This window comes from Rattus norvegicus, chromosome 11 (assembly GCF_021556685.1).
Source record: "Rattus norvegicus strain SHRSP/BbbUtx chromosome 11, alternate assembly SHRSP_T2T, whole genome shotgun sequence".
NCBI classification, from domain to species: Eukaryota; Metazoa; Chordata; class Mammalia; order Rodentia; family Muridae; genus Rattus; species Rattus norvegicus.
In genome coordinates this window covers 93,897,886-93,914,490 of record NC_141544.1, presented here as the reverse complement: position 1 = coordinate 93,914,490, position 16,605 = coordinate 93,897,886, and the positions used below count along the sequence as shown (strand labels likewise).

The following is a 16,605-nucleotide window of genomic DNA, read 5'->3' as shown; positions in this document are numbered from 1 at the left end:
CATACCGACTTACTCGAAGAAACAGGGGGGGCTGAGATTTGAAGTCCAAGGAGACAAAGGTGGAGAGAGGATCACAGTTGGGTCTGTCTGGTCAAAGTACATTCTCCACGGCTGGAAGGGTTTGCAGCTGTTCACCGCATCTGTGGCCAGGGGTGTCACTGAATCTGGGGAGTGAGTGGGTAGCGTCAGCTTGGTTTTGTTTTTCCGTAGACCAGACTGTCCCCATATGAGGCATGCTACCGGAAGTTCTAGCAGCTTACCAAGGGAAGGCAGTTAAAAAGGAAACACGATGTCTTGAGCCACTGAGCCACACTGCCAGGTCTGAACCTCTAAGCTCAAGCACAGGGTAGACACAGAGCGTATTGGGAAGAGGAGAGCTTTGGTGTCTGGAGAACTGGTTCTGGTGCCAGCTTTTGTCATCCACTAATGTATGACACAAGGCAAGGCTCAGTCCCTCCTCAGGTCTTGGTTTCTTAGCGGTCTGTAAAATAAGTGGGTTGGGTAAGATGGTTTCTGAGATCATACAGCTTTGAAACTCAGAAAAGGAAATTCAACCCAGGCATAAGGATACAGGCCTTTAATCCCACATATTTGGGAGGCAGAGGCAGGAGCGTCATATGTCAGAGGGCGATTTGAATAACTTAGTGAGGCCTTGTCTTAAAATAATGTGAAAGGCTAAAGCTGTGGCTTAATGGTAGATGACTTGCCTAGCGTGAATGGGGTCCTGGGTTTGTCCACAGACTTGGGGAAAATGAATTTATGGGTTCTGCAAGTTCCAGAACTCAAAGAGATACTAATGAGCAGTGTGTGGAGCTTGGCAGTTGAACAGTGCACAAGACTTGTACTGTTAGAGCGCACTGACCATGGGAGATGCTTGGCTCATGTTCTGCCTTCTTGACGCCTGATCTCAGAGACCATCTTTAGACCTGGATCAGGCCAAGAGTGGTATCACATCCCTATAATCCCAGCACTTGGGAGAGAGCACAAGCTCATGGTTCTTTGTGATTTCATGGCCAACTAGGCTACATGGTGAGATAAAATCCCTAATTTGGGTCAATGAGCTGGTCCGGTAGTTAACCTGAATGTGAACCTCAGAACTTACATAGGAAAGAAGAGCTGACTCCACAAAGATGACTACTTTGAAATGCATTTGTTTGAATAATAGCAGGTCGTGAGGTGGACACAAAATGATCAGAAGTTCAAGATCATCTTCAGTCACAGATAAGAACTTGAGACCAGGAGCTGGAGAGATGGCTCAGTAGTTAAGAGCACCGGCTGCTCTTCCAGAGGTCCTGAGTTCAAATCCCATCAATCACATGGTGCCTCATAACCATCTGTAATGGGATCTGGTGCCCTCTTCTGGCCTTCAGGCATACATGCAGGCAGAATACTATACACATAACAAATAGATCCAAAAAGAACTTGAGGCCAGCTTGAATATAGGAGACCCTGTCTCACAGAAAGAAAAATCTTAAGTGCCCACAGTGCCACCATCTCTGTTTTATGAGTGGGGGAAAATGGGAAAACATTCCAGGAGCTTCAATATCAGACAAGAACAGACTGTACCAAAGACATGTTAATCACCAGCAGTTAATTTCCTAGGTCAAATGCAGATATCTGTCTGCCAGTCAAATTCATCATGCTGAGTGGGACCATTACCAGCAACAGGTGTTTTTCCATGCAACACAGTTCTCCCAGGTCATATACCAAATAACCAGATAGCTGCAAGAAACTTATTCACAGTGAACCAGGGTTAAAGTAGAACCTCTTTGTAGAGCAATACACAGGGACTTGGTACTCAAAGTGAGGCAAGGTGAACCTCAGGTATATGTCACCTTCACACTTAACAGTCCTGTCAAGTTGAGGAATAGCTGTGTTATACATTCTGTTGTGTTGAGCCAGAAGAGAAAATGAACAATGCTAGGCATCTATGCTATCCCATTGGGCAATTTATTCCCATCCAAAGTAAGGAAGCCTGCCAAGAAAGACGATCTTACCCTTGGTAAACGCTAAAAATATCGGGCTAGAAGAGAATACTTCATAAAAAGTAAGCACATTTTCAAAGGGCTACCATGGTTCGCCAGTGGAGAATCCTGACAGTTTTCCAATTTGTAGTTCTGGGTTCCAAAGAGAAACCTCAAAGTCTTATTAAGTATGAAGCTGAGCTAAGGGCCAATGCAAAGACATGGCCACCATCTGTTAGATGTTTGTTAAGGCCTGTCTCAAACCAGGCAGGGCAAAAAGACAGTCAAATACAGTTCCTTGACCTCCAGGAGCTTAGAGTACAAGGTGGGAGAGAGATGTGTCAAGGAAAGCATGAGCTCAGCAAAGAAATGCAAAGCCTGAGAGGCAAGAAAGGAAAAGTATCCTAGAAGGTGGCGCCGGGCTGGCGCTCAGAGGACGCTAGAATTTACCAACTGAAAACTGAAGAAAGCATTCCTTACCGACAGAATGCCAACTTGGAGAGTATTCACAAATGTGAAATGTGTAGGATGGTTGGATTATAAATGGTAGGGCCACAATATAATTCCTACCTGGGTATCAATAATAAAAGAGTGAAGGTACCATCTGCTGTCATTTCTAAAGTAAACAGTAAAAATCTCCATAAAACACTTGGCTCTTAGGAAAATATCACATACAGAAAATTAGTGACTGACCCAATCTCACCATGTAGCCTTAATTGCAACTCTAGTTGGCTAGATTTACAGTACTTAGCAAGAATTCCCTCCTATTGAGCAGGACTCAAGTCCAGCTAGGTGGTTGGTTGTTACCCTCGATATAAAAGTACCACTATTGCACCTTTGGGGATATTACACTGAGCTGATCGTTCTGGTTTATAAGCTTTACAGTTGGTTAGGACCACTGACTGCTCTTCTCCTTGTCAGCTTGCAGAGCATCTTAAGACGTTATGAGAACTAGTTCTCAGGGAGGACGCCTCCTGGTCAGTTTCACTCAATTCCTCCAAGTGAAATGTTTGGTGTCCTCAGTAATAAAGTCTTACCTTCTGGTTCTCAAAGGCAACCCAGGGCAACAGGCATAGCTTGTATTGTTTTAGGAGTCTCTTGGATTTCCCTGACCAACAACTCTGAGGAAGGTTTACTGTGCCTGGCACTGAGATTTCTGTTAGTCGTTGGCTCTTGAGGGGAGCATTATCACCCCAAGTGGGGTAAAAAGTTAGACACTATTTCAACAGGGTCTCCTTGTGTAGTTCTTGGCTGGCTTAGAACTCACCATGTAGACCAGGCTAGCCTTGAACACACAGAGATCTGCCTGCCTTTGTCTCAGAATTTAATCCCAAATGTTGGGATTGAGAGTGTGGGCCATGATGCCTGGCTTACATATTGACTCATTTTATTCTTTAAGTGTTTTTACAAGAGAAAGTTTTTGTGCTTCACATAGGCAGAAAACAGACTGGTTTATAGAAACCACACAGCTGTTTGTTTCTAATATCATGTTTCTAAAGTTTGAGTTTCTCTCACCTTTCCAAGTTTTTATTTCAAAACAATGTATACTTAAAATAACTTGAAATGCACACCAACAAACTCTTCATCTGGACTCATCGCCTTTTTGATAAACCATTTTAGGGCACAATTTCCAATTTATCTCCAACATACTGATTGGTATGTGACTGTTGATTTGTTGATTACACACACACTTATGATTATATACTATGCATATAGTATGTACCTGATATATGTATGTGTATATGAATGGATGGATGGATTTCGTTATCTGTGATAGAAGTCATAGAAAACAGAAACTGGTAGAAATTTCCTACAGAGGACTAAAGCAAACATGAAAATGTATGGACGCTCTGCCTTCAGGATGACCTTCTCATCGTACCAAGCATCCAGCTGTGGTGAAGCTACGGGTTCAGAGAGCTAGGCATCTCCGCGTCAGAGACACCCTAACCCAACACTAGTAGTTCGGCTAGATGCCGGAACAGTAATTTCCCGGCTGCCTCAGAGTGCGGAACTCGGGATCCGCCGGGCGTTTCCGGTCTGGAGGACGACGCGCGCGTTGCAATCTGGGAAAAGGGGCGGTGCCAGCAGGTGCGCGCGCAGTAGGCCGGCAGTAGTGGCGGAGATGGAGGAGGGTGGACGAGACAAGACACCCGTGCAGTCCCAACAACCCTCAGCGACAGCCCCCAGCGGCGCGGACGAGAAGTCGAGCGGCAAGGAGCGACGGGATGCCGGGGAAAAAGATAAAGAGCAGGAGCTGGTGAGACGCAGCCTAGGGATCCCGAGGAGGAGGAGGCCTTGGGCTGAGTCACTGCTGGCTTGAAGGCCTCGGGCCCGACTCCCTACTGCCCACCGCACCGGGGAACTCAGAATGGGGAGACCCTGACTTTATGCCCTTTCCGCCCCATTCCCCACCCCATTACGCACTGCCACCCCCGAGGCCCTCACCACCACATCGCGGGTCTTTGGCTATTTTCTAGAATGGCTTCCGAAAGCAGAGCCTGCCTGGTTCAGAAGTTAGACAGCCTTTCCAGCAATGCTGCTTTCCTATCTCACTGCCTCTTCTTGCCAATAGACATTCACACTCTCCACCTGCACCGGGGTGAGTGGGAGGAGAATGTGATTCGGGTTCCTTCTTTTGATGAGCTTCTTCCCCTAACCCTCCAGTCTGAGGAGGACAAACAGCTTCAAGATGAACTGGAGATGCTCGTGGAGCGACTCGGGGTGAGTCAAGATGTTACTTCAGGGAGAATGTAGTTGGATATTTCCCATTTATTTCATTTTGAGGCAACAATTAGATATCACATATTAGATATTATGATAGTTTGAGGGAAAAGAGTTACAAAGGGTATGGGGTCATGTGTCTCAGGGGTTGAGGAATCATGGGATAGGAGTCAGTTATGTCTTTGAGCAAAGCGTTGCTTAGGTATGTGTGAGTTATGATGTGGAGGAATATGATTCCTTTTGATCTAAGCACTAACATCCCCTCTCAGGAAAAGGATACATCCCTGTACCGACCAGCTCTGGAGGAACTGAGAAGACAAATCCGTTCTTCTACAACTTCCATGACCTCAGTACCGAAACCTCTCAAATTTCTGCGTCCACACTATGGCAAACTGAAGGAAATCTATGAGAACATGGCCCCTGGGGAGAATAAGGTAATTCAGAATATGGCAGGGTCTGTCCAGTTGAATAATTCCTTTTTGAGCTAGAAAACAAGAACCATGGTAAGTCACTGAAAGCCTAGCGGACCTCACCTGAGTGGACAGTTCATCCTAATGAGACTATGATTCTCCTAAAAGAGGAGCCTGTAAATGCTGCTCAGCTCCTTGGAAGTTTCTGCTTCATTATACCTTAAGGCTTTTTAGCATGATGTGTTTCTGCGTGTGTGCATGTGCCTATGCATGCCTAGAGACCCTTAGTGTTTATGGTTGGTTTTGGGATTTGAACTCTGATCTTCACGAGCATTCAGGAAGTCCTCTTAAACGTTGACCCCTCTTCCTCAGCCACTCTAGTTGCCCTCAAACTCTCAATGTGGCCTAGACAGAGCTTCAGTTTATGGCTCTCCTGCCTCAGCTCTGGAGTGCTGGGATTATAAGCATAAGCCAGTTTGCTTGGCCTTCTAAATTGTAAATAAAATAAATAATATATAATAAAAATAAAATTTGTTTTTAAAATAAATTTAAGTAAAATATTAGAATTTACTTTTATATTTACATAGATGAATGCCTTCCCTCCCTGATGTGTATCCTCTGTGTGTAGTATCTATCTGTACTGGCCAGAGGCCGGGAATATATCCCCTGGAACTGGAGTTAGACTGTTGTGAACCCCCATGTAGATACTGGGAACTGAACTCAGGACCTCTAGAAGAGCAGCCAGTGCTCTTAACCGCTGAGCCATCTCTCCAGCCCCGACTCGGGACCTCTTAAGTGTAGAATATTGAGGCCAAACTAGGCAGTGTGATGCAATGAGACACACTGTCTCCTAATATTACAACTGCGAAGCGTCTTTCTTTGATCCCCCCATTGTTTGTCACTCTTGAGTTAGGCTAGCTTCAGAGGGAGCTAGCAACACCACTTTTGTAAGGCTTTGGCATGGACTATGGGGACTAGTATATAATAGATTTTATTGGTGAGTTTTGCAGGCAGTGATCTTGATTGTGTGATGGCACATGCTGTTTTCCTTACAGTGCTTTGCTGCTGACATCATCTCTGTTTTGGCCATGACCATGAGTGGTGAGCGGGAGTGCCTCAAGTATCGGCTAGTGGGCTCCCAGGAAGAATTGGCATCGTGGGGTCATGAGTATGTCAGGTAAGGCATTTTCTTTTTGGGGTGAGAAGGGACTTGGGGGCATTATTCTGTTGGTTTGGAAACTGAATGCGTTGAATCCCCCAGACACTGAATTCTTGACTCCCAGGGACCTGCTTCACTAATGAGCCTGTCTTTCCGTAGACATCTGGCAGGAGAAGTGGCTAAGGAGTGGCAGGAACTGGATGATGCAGAGAAAGCACAGCGGGAACCATTGCTTACCTTGGTAAAGGAAATCGTCCCCTACAACATGGCTCACAATGCTGAGCACGAGGCTTGTGACCTGCTCATGGAGATCGAGCAGGTGGATATGCTGGAGAAGGACATCGATGAGAATGCATACTCCAAGGTCTGCCTCTATCTCACCAGGTAAGGGCGGACAGGAGAGCAGGGTAGCAGGCCTGCCTCTTCAGCATTGGTCTCCTGGGGATCTCAGGGTTGCTTCTTGAAGGCAGAAACTTTGTGTTTCCTTAGTAATCCTGGAACGTAGTACATTGCCTTCCATATATTAGGTACTCAGTGTGCATACTTGGGAAAGAAGTAAATGAATTGCACTCTCTGAAATTGTACTGCTTTTGACTTTGTAGTTGTGTGAATTATGTACCAGAACCTGAGAACTCTGCCCTCCTGCGCTGTGCCCTGGGCGTGTTCCGAAAGTTTAGCCGTTTCCCTGAAGCTCTGAGATTGGCACTGATGCTCAATGACATGGAACTGGTAGAAGACATTTTCACCTCCTGCAAGGATGTGTATGTAGAGAAATCGGCAAAGGGAGGGATGAGTCTGCGTATGTGCTTTGTGTGAAAATCAGAGACTTAGCAGTGTTTGGTGGAACCAGGGAGGCTTTCTGTCCCATGGTGGCGGAGAGAGCAGGTGTGACGGCTTTCCCCACAGGGTGGTCCAGAAGCAGATGGCCTTCATGCTGGGTCGGCATGGAGTGTTCCTGGAGCTGAGTGAAGATGTAGAGGAATACGAAGACCTCACAGAAATCATGTCCAATGTCCAGCTCAACAGCAACTTCTTGGCCTTAGCTCGGGAGGTAAGGGCTTTTGCCCCGAAAGGTTTTGGTTGATGTTCTGTCTGTCATTCCACCTCCCTGACTAATACCTTTCAATAGACTCCCTGGTTAGAGTTGCTATTCAGTGGGATAGCAGAAGGGACAGCTGGGGGAGTTCTGGGGAAGCAGTTGTGACCCTCTGGCTTCTCTTCAGCTGGACATCATGGAGCCCAAGGTGCCTGATGACATCTACAAAACCCACCTAGAGAATAACAGTGAGTAGCTAGCCCTGTGTGGGCGTTGGAGGGACGGTTCACTGTTCCAATTGTATTGGGAATAAGTTTAGATAACCCATGTCTAAAGCACTTGTAATCCTTAGAGTTCTGCGTCCAGGTCACTGTTGGGAGACATAGATTAAGGGTCTAACTTAAAGTCAGAGACTGATCGAGTGGTAGACACACGCCTTTGATCCCAGTACTTGGGAGAGGCAGTGGATCTTTAAGTTTGAGGTCAGCCTGGTCTACAGAGCAAGTTCTAGTACAGCCAAGGCTACACAGAGAAACCATGTCTTAAAAACAAAACAAATGTGTAAAGTTCAGAGACTTTGTGCATGCTGCGTCCCTTCCATGTCCTGTGCTAAAATGCTTTCCCCCACCTTGTACAGGGTTTGGTGGCAGTGGCTCTCAGGTAGATTCTGCTCGAATGAACCTAGCGTCCTCTTTTGTGAATGGCTTTGTGAACGCAGCCTTTGGTCAGGATAAACTCCTGACCGACGATGGCAACAAATGGCTGTACAAGAACAAGGACCACGGTACGAGTTTTCTCCTTTATTTGTTTACTTGTCAGCTGTTACCTGAGAGGGATCCAGAGTAGTTTCTAGAGAAGCCCTTTTGTAAGTTTCTTTAGGGTGGACACTTCTAAAGCTGATAGTCTTCCTTGTCATAGGGATGTTAAGTGCTGCTGCGTCCCTTGGCATGATTCTGCTGTGGGATGTGGATGGTGGCCTCACCCAGATTGACAAGTATCTGTACTCCTCTGAGGACTACATCAAGGTTAGTCTGGGCAAAGCTTATTCACTGGAGACCCTTTCTTCTTGTGTTCCAGGGCCTCCTTTTTACTAATGAGGTGTCTTAGCTGCTTTCTGTTTCTGTGAAGAGGCACCATGACAGGGCAGCTTAAACAGAATTTACTCGATTGGGGCTTCTTTACAGTTTCAGAGTCCATGACTGTCCTGGTGGGGAACATGGCAGCAGGCAGGCATGGTGCTGGGAAAAGCTGAGAGCTCACATCTGCCATTTGGAGGCAGAGGCAGAGACAGGATTGGGCCTCAAAGCCCACCCCACCCCTAGTGACTTCCTCCAATAAGGCTGTACCTCCTAATCCTACACAGAACAGGTCTACCAAGTAGGGACCAAGGATTCACGTTTATGAGCTTCTGGGGACCACTCTCATTCAAACACCACATGAAGCTTGCCCAGTTTTTCATTCTAGGTAAAGTGTCCCAGAAAGGCCGTATTATACTGGGAAGTTTAGAGGGTCGATGGCCTAAAGAGTCTGCTCATTCTTTGCAGTCAGGAGCTCTCCTTGCCTGTGGTATCGTGAATTCTGGGGTTCGGAATGAGTGCGATCCTGCCCTGGCACTGCTTTCCGACTACGTTCTCCATAACAGCAATACCATGAGACTTGGCTCCATCTTCGGGTAAGGCTTCCCATGCTCATTCCTGTTCATTGTTTTTTTTTTTTTTTTCTTCTTTTTTTCTTCTTTCTGAGACAAGTTTCTCTGGGTAGCCCCAGCTGCCCTGGAACTCTCTCTATAGACCAGGCGGCTGACCTAGAACTCAGAGATTGGCCTGCCTCTGCCTCCCAAGTGCTGGTATTAAAGGTGGGCACCACTGGTCTGCTTGCTTACTTATTTTTAAATTGTTATTTTTCCAAGACTGCTTCTCTTTTTGTTAATGCCTAGCTTATAAATTAGGAGAAGATATTGCCAAAGACTGTCATGTGCCATTGAGTAATCTGTTGCTTGAGGAATGTGTTGTTAGTGACCAGTACTGTTTTTGTTGTGCCTTGCTGTATCCAAGTATATTTTGGGACTTTATCTTGTGACTTTTTAGACTAGGTTTGGCCTATGCTGGCTCTAATCGGGAAGATGTTCTAACACTGCTGCTACCTGTAATGGGAGATTCCAAGTCCAGCATGGAGGTGAGTTGTTGATGTCTAATGGAAAGGTAGGGCTTGGTATGTTGGACTTGTGCGATATTTCAGTAAAATCTCTTAGAAGTATAATTTCAAGGTGTACGTGAGGTCAGTGACTCAGTGCTTGAGGGTCTGAAGCAGGACGAGTTCCGTGAGTCCCATCCTAGGCTGCAGAACAATCCCTTTACTCTCACCTTCCCCATCCCCACCAAAGAAAAGGGGCTGGGGGAGACAGACTGGAATTTGAAACCCAGATGAAGCTTGGTGTTGTACTGTTCTGAGTTCTAGCCTCTGAAACCGCAGTTCAGCCACTTAGACGGTAAGGAGGAGAAGGCAGTGGACGACAGGCTTCCCGTCTAACAAGGCAGCAGCACAGTGGGGAGCACGTGGAAGGAGGAGCACAAACTCGCCACTTTAGCAGCAAGCAAGGAAGCCAAGAGGGCAGGAGCCGGGTGCCACTGCTCCCTTACCTTCTTCCCCACATGAAGTCTGTCTCCCACTGTCCCCTAACGGCCTCCTAGTGGACCCAGCCCTTACTTTCCACTCTTCCCAAGAGTCCCAAGAGTGCCACCATCTTACATGTGAGATGGTCCAGGCCATCGCACACATGGTTTGAGGACATTCTAGATAGAAGCCACAGCAGTGGTTCTGGCTTTTAGTCATTAGCTAACTTAAGTTTTCTTGCCTATGCAGAGTCATTTTAGTGACAAATACTGTATAATTGCCAAAAGCAGAGATTTTTAGAGTAAAACTGCCCAAGTTCAAATCTGGATTTCCACTTATAAGCAGAAGATACTGAATAAGTAACTCACTGTCTTTGGGCTTCCCTTTTCCTGTCACCTTGTTTTGTGGAGTTACAAGGACGGTTTAGGAGCATGGGGAGCTGGGGCCGTTGAGGTCCCAGTCAAGCCTGGTGACTGCGTGCTGGCAGGACAGAGATTTTTACCCTTAACCTGTGTGCTGTGTATATGCACTTGCTAAACAAGTAAATGTAATAACACCTCAGAAGAGTGTGCAAATGTAAGAACACCTTAGAAGAGTGTGCAAATGTAAGAACACCTCAGTAGAGTGTGCAAATGGGTTAGCACAGTGCTGACATAGATAAGTACTCACTGATTTCACAGAAATCAATTGCCCCTTAGGAAGAATGACTTACAGTGTGTCAGAAGAATTAGGTTTTTGAATGAAGATACCAAGTAAGCATTGGTTGGGTATGGTGACACACTTAAATTCTAGCCCCCAGAGGCAGAGGCAGGCAGATCTCTGATTTCAGGCTAACCTAGACCTCATAGTGAGAGATGCTGTCTCAAACAATGGCAGAAAGGAGAGTGTTACTCTGTTCAATGTTGGCTTGTATTTCTAGGTCGCAGGTGTGACGGCTCTGGCTTGTGGGATGATAGCAGTGGGGTCTTGCAATGGAGATGTCACTTCGACCATTCTTCAGACCATCATGGAGAAATCTGAGACTGAGCTCAAGGACACCTACGCTCGTTGGCTTCCTCTTGGCCTGGGCCTCAATCACTTGGGTGAGGAAATATTTATCAAAGGACCGAATTGGGTACAATTGGAGGGTTTAGGTATCAAACTGAGCTGGACACAAGCCTGTGTCCTCTGACCCTTTGACCCCCTGCAGGGAAGGGCGAAGCCATCGAGGCGATCCTGGCTGCCCTGGAGGTTGTGTCAGAACCGTTCCGCAGCTTTGCCAACACTCTGGTGGATGTGTGTGCCTATGCAGGTCTGTGCCTTACTACCCAGCAACTCCACTTCTCTCTGGGTCCTCCTCTTCTCAGGTTGTTTCTTCTTTGTCTTTCATTCTGCTCTTTAGATTTTTAAGGCTTTTAGTATTGACAAAGCTTTTTCTTGATTTTTCGTTTTTCTTCTTCTTTGCTTGCTCTCACCGCCTCACCGCAGGTTCCGGGAACGTGCTGAAGGTTCAGCAGCTCCTCCACATCTGCAGTGAGCACTTCGACTCTAAGGAGAAGGAAGAAGACAAGGACAAGAAGGAAAAGAAGGACAAGGACAAGAAGGAGGCCCCTGCCGACATGGGAGCACATCAGGTGTGGGCCAGCAGGCATTCTGAAAAGAGCATGTGGATATGAGGGGCAGAACAGGGTCGAGCTTTGCTTTTGGCCTCTGCTCCTCCCCAGGGTACTGCCACAAGTCAGAATAGCAGGACTGAGCTTTGTCTGTGAGGGACAAGGTGTTCCCTGAAGGAACTCTTCTTAGATGAGCCTTGGATGACTTGGTTTTTGTTCCTGGAGCTTACTGTGTTCTTGTGCCTCTTGAATTGCAGGGAGTAGCTGTTCTGGGAATCGCACTTATTGCTATGGGGGAAGAGATTGGTGCAGAGATGGCATTGCGAACTTTTGGTCATTTGGTGAGTAGCCCAGAGTAGACCGGAATATGGGGGCGGTGGGTGCTGGGGATTAAACCTAGGGCCTTGTGCATACGTGGAAGTGATTCACCACCACGCTACGCCTTAGCCTTGGCTAATTCTGGTATTGGTGGCTTTTACTCACCACACGTGCTTGTGTGTAAATGCATGGAGGTGCCAGTCTTCACCTGCCCCCTTCTCTGAGACAGGGTCTCTGTCCTAGACAACATTCTGTTGCTGTGAAGAAACACCAAGGCCATGGCAACTCTTAGGAAGGAAAACATGTAATTGGGGCTGGCTTACAGTTCAGAGGTTCAGTCCATCCATTGTCGTCATGGTGGGAAGTATGATGGCATGTGGGCAGACCTGGTGCTAGAGCAGTGGTTCTCAATGTTCCGATTACTCTGACCCTTTCAAACAGTTCTTCATACTGTAGTGACTCCCCACTGTAAAATGATTTTCACTGCTACTTCATAACAATAATTTTGCTACTGTTCTGAAGTATGTTTTCTGAAGACTTTAGGGAACCCTTACAAAAGGGTTGTTCAACCCCCGAAAAGGGTCGAGACCCTAAAGTTGAGAACCACTATGCTAGACAGCTGAGAGTTCTATATCCAGATCTGCGGGCAGCAGGCAGAGAGATAGTAGTCCTGGGTTGGGCTTCTTTTTTTTTTAATATTTATTTATTTAATGTATGTGAGTACATTGTTACTGTCTTCAGACACACCAGAAGAGGGCATCAGATCCCATTACAGATGGTTGTGAGCCACCATGTGGTTGCTGGGATTTGAACTCAGGACCTCTGGAAGAGCAGTCAGTGCTCTTAACCGCTGAGCCATCTCTCCAGCCCCTGGCTTCTGAAACTCCAGAGCCCCACCCCTAGTGATACACTTCCTTCAACAAGGCCATACCTGGAAATCCTTTTCAAATAATGCCATTCCCTAATAACCAAGCCTTCTGGGAGTTGTTTTTATTCAAACCACCAATCTCTTATATTTCTCCTGAGTATGCCAGACTAGCTGGTCCAAGAGCTTCCAGAGATTCTCCACCTCCACTCCTGTTTCCTAATAGGAACACTAGGACTGCAGGTGTTTGTTTGTTTTAATGTTGGATTTGGGGATTAACCTCAGGTCCTCATGCTTGCACAGCAGGCAGTTTTACCCCATGAACTTCTCTGCCGAGCTTGTTTCTACCTCTTCCTATGCTGTTTTATTTATTTCTATCACCAGCTGAGATATGGGGAACCTACCCTCCGTCGGGCTGTACCGTTAGCACTGGCACTAATCTCTGTTTCAAATCCACGACTCAACATCCTGGATACCCTAAGCAAATTCTCTCATGATGCTGATCCAGAAGTTTCTTATAACTCCATCTTTGCTATGGGCATGGTGGGCAGTGGTAAGTACTAGAAAAAGATCTTGAACAGACTAGAAGATTCAAGGCTCTTTTTCTAAGTTTCTGTAATGTTTCCTATTCTAGGTACCAACAATGCCCGTCTGGCTGCAATGCTGCGCCAGTTAGCTCAGTATCACGCCAAGGACCCCAATAACCTCTTCATGGTGCGCTTGGCACAGGTAAAGCATAGGTGTGGCAGCAGCAACATCTGTGGTGCCTTAGGAGAGCCTAGGAGAGAAGATGTGACTGGGTTGTAGGAGTTTTGTTTGCCTGAGAAGGAACGTGTCTGCTCGGATATGATGTCTCATTTATTAACTTATTATTTAATTAATTATTAACGTCTTGTTTCGTTTCGTTTTGCAGGGCCTGACACATTTAGGGAAGGGCACACTTACCCTCTGCCCCTACCACAGTGACCGGCAGCTCATGAGTCAAGTGGCTGTGGCGGGGCTGCTCACCGTGCTTGTTTCTTTCCTGGATGTGCGAAACAGTGAGTTCCTGTCAGAGACAGTACCTGGGGTGCATTGTGCTTGATTTGCCCCTGCCAGGGCCACCATGGCAATTAAGATCAAAATCCCTAGTTAACTTTTCTAGGTTCACTGGGCTGTGGGAGGCCTCATGAAACCTTAATTTCTCGCATGTTTGATCTGGCCAAAAAGACTTCAGGATGAATTTACTCCTAAGTGACTAGGAAAAGTGACTGTCAGGTCCTAGGGATGTGAGCAGAGAGTGGTACAGGCATCTTGGGTTAGTAGTGGGGTGTACAAGGAACAAAGATTTTTCTTAGTCTGTAGTTTAGGGGGTCAGCGCTGCCATAGACACTTAAAGTTCAGTCCAGGCTCGTCGTCTACAACTTGTGCTCTCTTCCCTTAGTCATTCTAGGGAAATCTCACTATGTACTGTATGGGCTGGTGGCCGCCATGCAGCCTCGGATGCTGGTTACATTTGATGAGGAGTTGCGACCATTGCCAGTTTCTGTCCGCGTGGGTCAGGTGAGGTTTGGATGGTTTGAAAAGGAGGGCTCAGGGTGTACCATAGAACTTGGACAATGTATTACAACCCTATTTCACAAACTGGGTGGGCAGTGATGGGGATCGTGGATCGTCTCCCATTTCACTCTTTTCATCCCACAGGCAGTGGATGTGGTGGGCCAGGCTGGGAAGCCCAAAACGATCACGGGGTTCCAGACTCACACAACTCCAGTGCTGTTGGCCCATGGGGAACGGGCGGAGCTGGCCACTGAGGAGTTTCTCCCTGTCACCCCAATTCTGGAAGGCTTTGTCATTCTTCGAAAGAACCCCAACTACAATCTTTGAAAAATGGCTGACACTAGAGACCCTGGCTGCAGCTGACTTTTTTTAGCAGGCTGTACTGCCCCTGCCAGGGGCAGATACTGTTCCAGATCTTTGGGGGAATTGTTACCTCCTGCTGTTTTGTTACTGAGTAAGATAATCTTGTCGAATAAAGACCTTTATCCCCAAGGTCTCTGTCTGTTTACTGGGTGTCAGGGTCTGGGGATACACTGGAGAGTGGAGAGGATGTGAGAAAGCATTATTCAGAGTAACACTGAGCCTAAAAGAAACTAAGCTCACTAAAGTCCACAAGAAGTTATTTACTCTTATTTTATGTGCATTGGTGTTTCACCTGCATGTACATCTGTGTGAGGGTGTCAGATGCCCTGGAACTGAAGTCACAGACAGCTCTGAGCTGCCATGTGGTACTGGGAATTGGTCCAGCCCTTTCGTCTGCAGACTGTTTTCCTATGTGTAGACAACACTGGCCTCAAGTTCAAGGGAGGTGCCTGTCTCTGCATGCAAGTGCTTAGATTCTTTAACTTGGTCGGTGGGTGTTTTTGTTTGTTTCTTTTTTTTTTTTTTTTTTTTTTTTGGTTCTTTTTTTCGGAGCTGGGGACCGAACCCAGGGCCTTGCGCCTCCTAGGTAAGCGCTCTACCACTGAGCTAAATCCCCAGCCCCTTTTGTTTGTTTCTTGAGACAGGGTTTCTCTGTATAGCCCTGTCTGTCCTGGAACTCACTCCATAGACCAGTCTGGCCTCAGATCTGCCTGCCTCTGCCTTCCAAGTGCTGGGATTAAAGTCGTGCGCTACCACTGCCCTGCTGATATTAAAGGTCTTTTACTATCAGTCTGGCCTTGAAATTGATACTTCTGCCTTCACGCCAGAATGTTGAGATTACAGGCCATGCACCACACACCGGCTTTAAAGGATCTTCTAGAGGGTTCATCTAAATGTATTTGCAGATAAACTTTTTTTTAAGATTTATTTTGGGCTGGAGAGATGGCTCAGCAGTTAAGAGCACTGTCTGCTCTTCCAGAGGTCCTGAGTTCAGTTTCCAGCAAGCACACAGTGGCTCACAACCATCTGTAATGGGATCTGATGCCCTCTTCTGGTGTGTCTGAAGACAGTGACAGTGAGTGTACTTATATATATAAATATGTATTTTTTAAAGATTTATTTAATGTATGTGAGTACACTGTCTCTTCAAACACATAATCTTCAACATAAACTCTTATGACTAGCCTTCAAAGGATTTTGTGTACTCCTCCAAACTCATCTTCTAACCTTGACTAAAGATGCCCAAGAATGTGAAGTCCCACTCCTGAGAGCGCTTAGGAGGCTGCTTATAGAGAGATCTGGTCATGTTAGTATCCCTTCTTGATTTTGGCCTCAGAGTGATAGGAATGAGGAGCAACCTACTCCTGAGGTAGTCACTCCCGATGGGCAGCACGCAGTCTGGGTGTGGCTAGTACAAGTGTAAAGCCAGTACCTGGGGCCTGGTGCCCCGTAGATGTGTGTATGTCTAGCAGCGGGAATAGCACATGGTCCTACCCAGTAGTCATAGGTAATGTTTATCCAGCACTTAACCCTGAATTAGCCTGTGAATAGTGTCTAGTACTAAGTAAATGCTGTAAACGTTGGAACAATAACTTGTTTGTGTTTCTGAGACTGCTGCAATTTCAGAGGTGAGTATTTTTGGGAGAGGTTGATAACTTGTTCTTTGTTGCATGGGAGGCAGAGACCAGGATTGGGATCTGAAGTATATCTCATGCCCTTAGTCACTATGGTAATATATCTCTAGGATTTAACCTTGGCCTCTGTGGTATGTGTGTAGTTTTTTTTTGAGGTAGGATCTCTATATAGCCCTGACCTGGGACTCCCTGTTTAGATAGATCAGGCTCAAATTTACTGAGATTGGCTATGCCTCTTGAGTACTGGTGTTAAAGGTGTGCACACAACACTTGTTTTTTTTTTTGTTGTTGTTTTGTTTTGTTTTTAATTTTATGTATAGATGTTTTGTTTGGATGTGTGTGTAGTGGTCAGAGGTTGTCAGGTCACCTGGAACTAGATTTTCAGAGGTTA

General features: G+C 46.4%; 1 protein-coding gene and 1 long non-coding RNA gene across 3 annotated transcripts; one reads left to right on the top strand and one right to left on the bottom strand.

Annotated features, from left to right (window-relative positions):
• Positions 1–5: 5 nt before the first annotated feature.
• Positions 6–3,947, bottom strand: LOC102551589 (uncharacterized). 2 transcript variants are annotated; one of them, XR_015633682.1, is made up of 3 exons: positions 3,688–3,947; positions 261–481; positions 6–164 (listed from the first exon to the last, which is right to left on the bottom strand). It is a non-coding gene; the product is annotated as an uncharacterized LOC102551589 (long non-coding RNA). The 2 variants fall into 2 exon arrangements; XR_015633681.1 differs by having other exon boundaries at positions 3,844–3,947.
• Positions 3,948–4,081: 134 nt separating this feature from the next.
• On the top strand, positions 4,082–14,709 carry Psmd2 (proteasome 26S subunit ubiquitin receptor, non-ATPase 2). Its single transcript, NM_001031639.1, has 21 exons — positions 4,082–4,221; positions 4,629–4,685; positions 4,955–5,119; positions 6,151–6,272; positions 6,414–6,638; positions 6,857–7,015; positions 7,161–7,305; positions 7,478–7,538; positions 7,928–8,074; positions 8,209–8,315; positions 8,835–8,962; positions 9,378–9,465; positions 10,823–10,985; positions 11,093–11,194; positions 11,371–11,516; positions 11,753–11,836; positions 13,063–13,231; positions 13,313–13,407; positions 13,592–13,718; positions 14,102–14,220; positions 14,362–14,709. Exons 1-21 carry the CDS (start codon positions 4,087–4,089, stop codon positions 14,542–14,544), a joined length of 2,727 nt encoding a protein of 908 aa, NP_001026809.1. The 5' UTR covers positions 4,082–4,086; the 3' UTR covers positions 14,545–14,709.
• Positions 14,710–16,605: the final 1,896 nt, after the last annotated feature.

What these genes read in the sequence shown, in the direction of transcription:
- Psmd2 (NM_001031639.1), top strand. Translation starts at nt 4,087, where the DNA reads ATGGAGGAGGGTGGACGAGACAAGACACCCGTGCAGTCCCAACAACCC. An exon ending in TTCACCTCCTGCAAGGATGT is followed by an intron (nt 7,016 to 7,160) that starts GTATGTAGAGAA and finishes CTTTCCCCACAG; the next exon opens with GGTGGTCCAGAAGCAGATGG. An exon ending in TTTCTGTCCGCGTGGGTCAG is followed by an intron (nt 14,221 to 14,361) that starts GTGAGGTTTGGA and finishes TTCATCCCACAG; the next exon opens with GCAGTGGATGTGGTGGGCCA.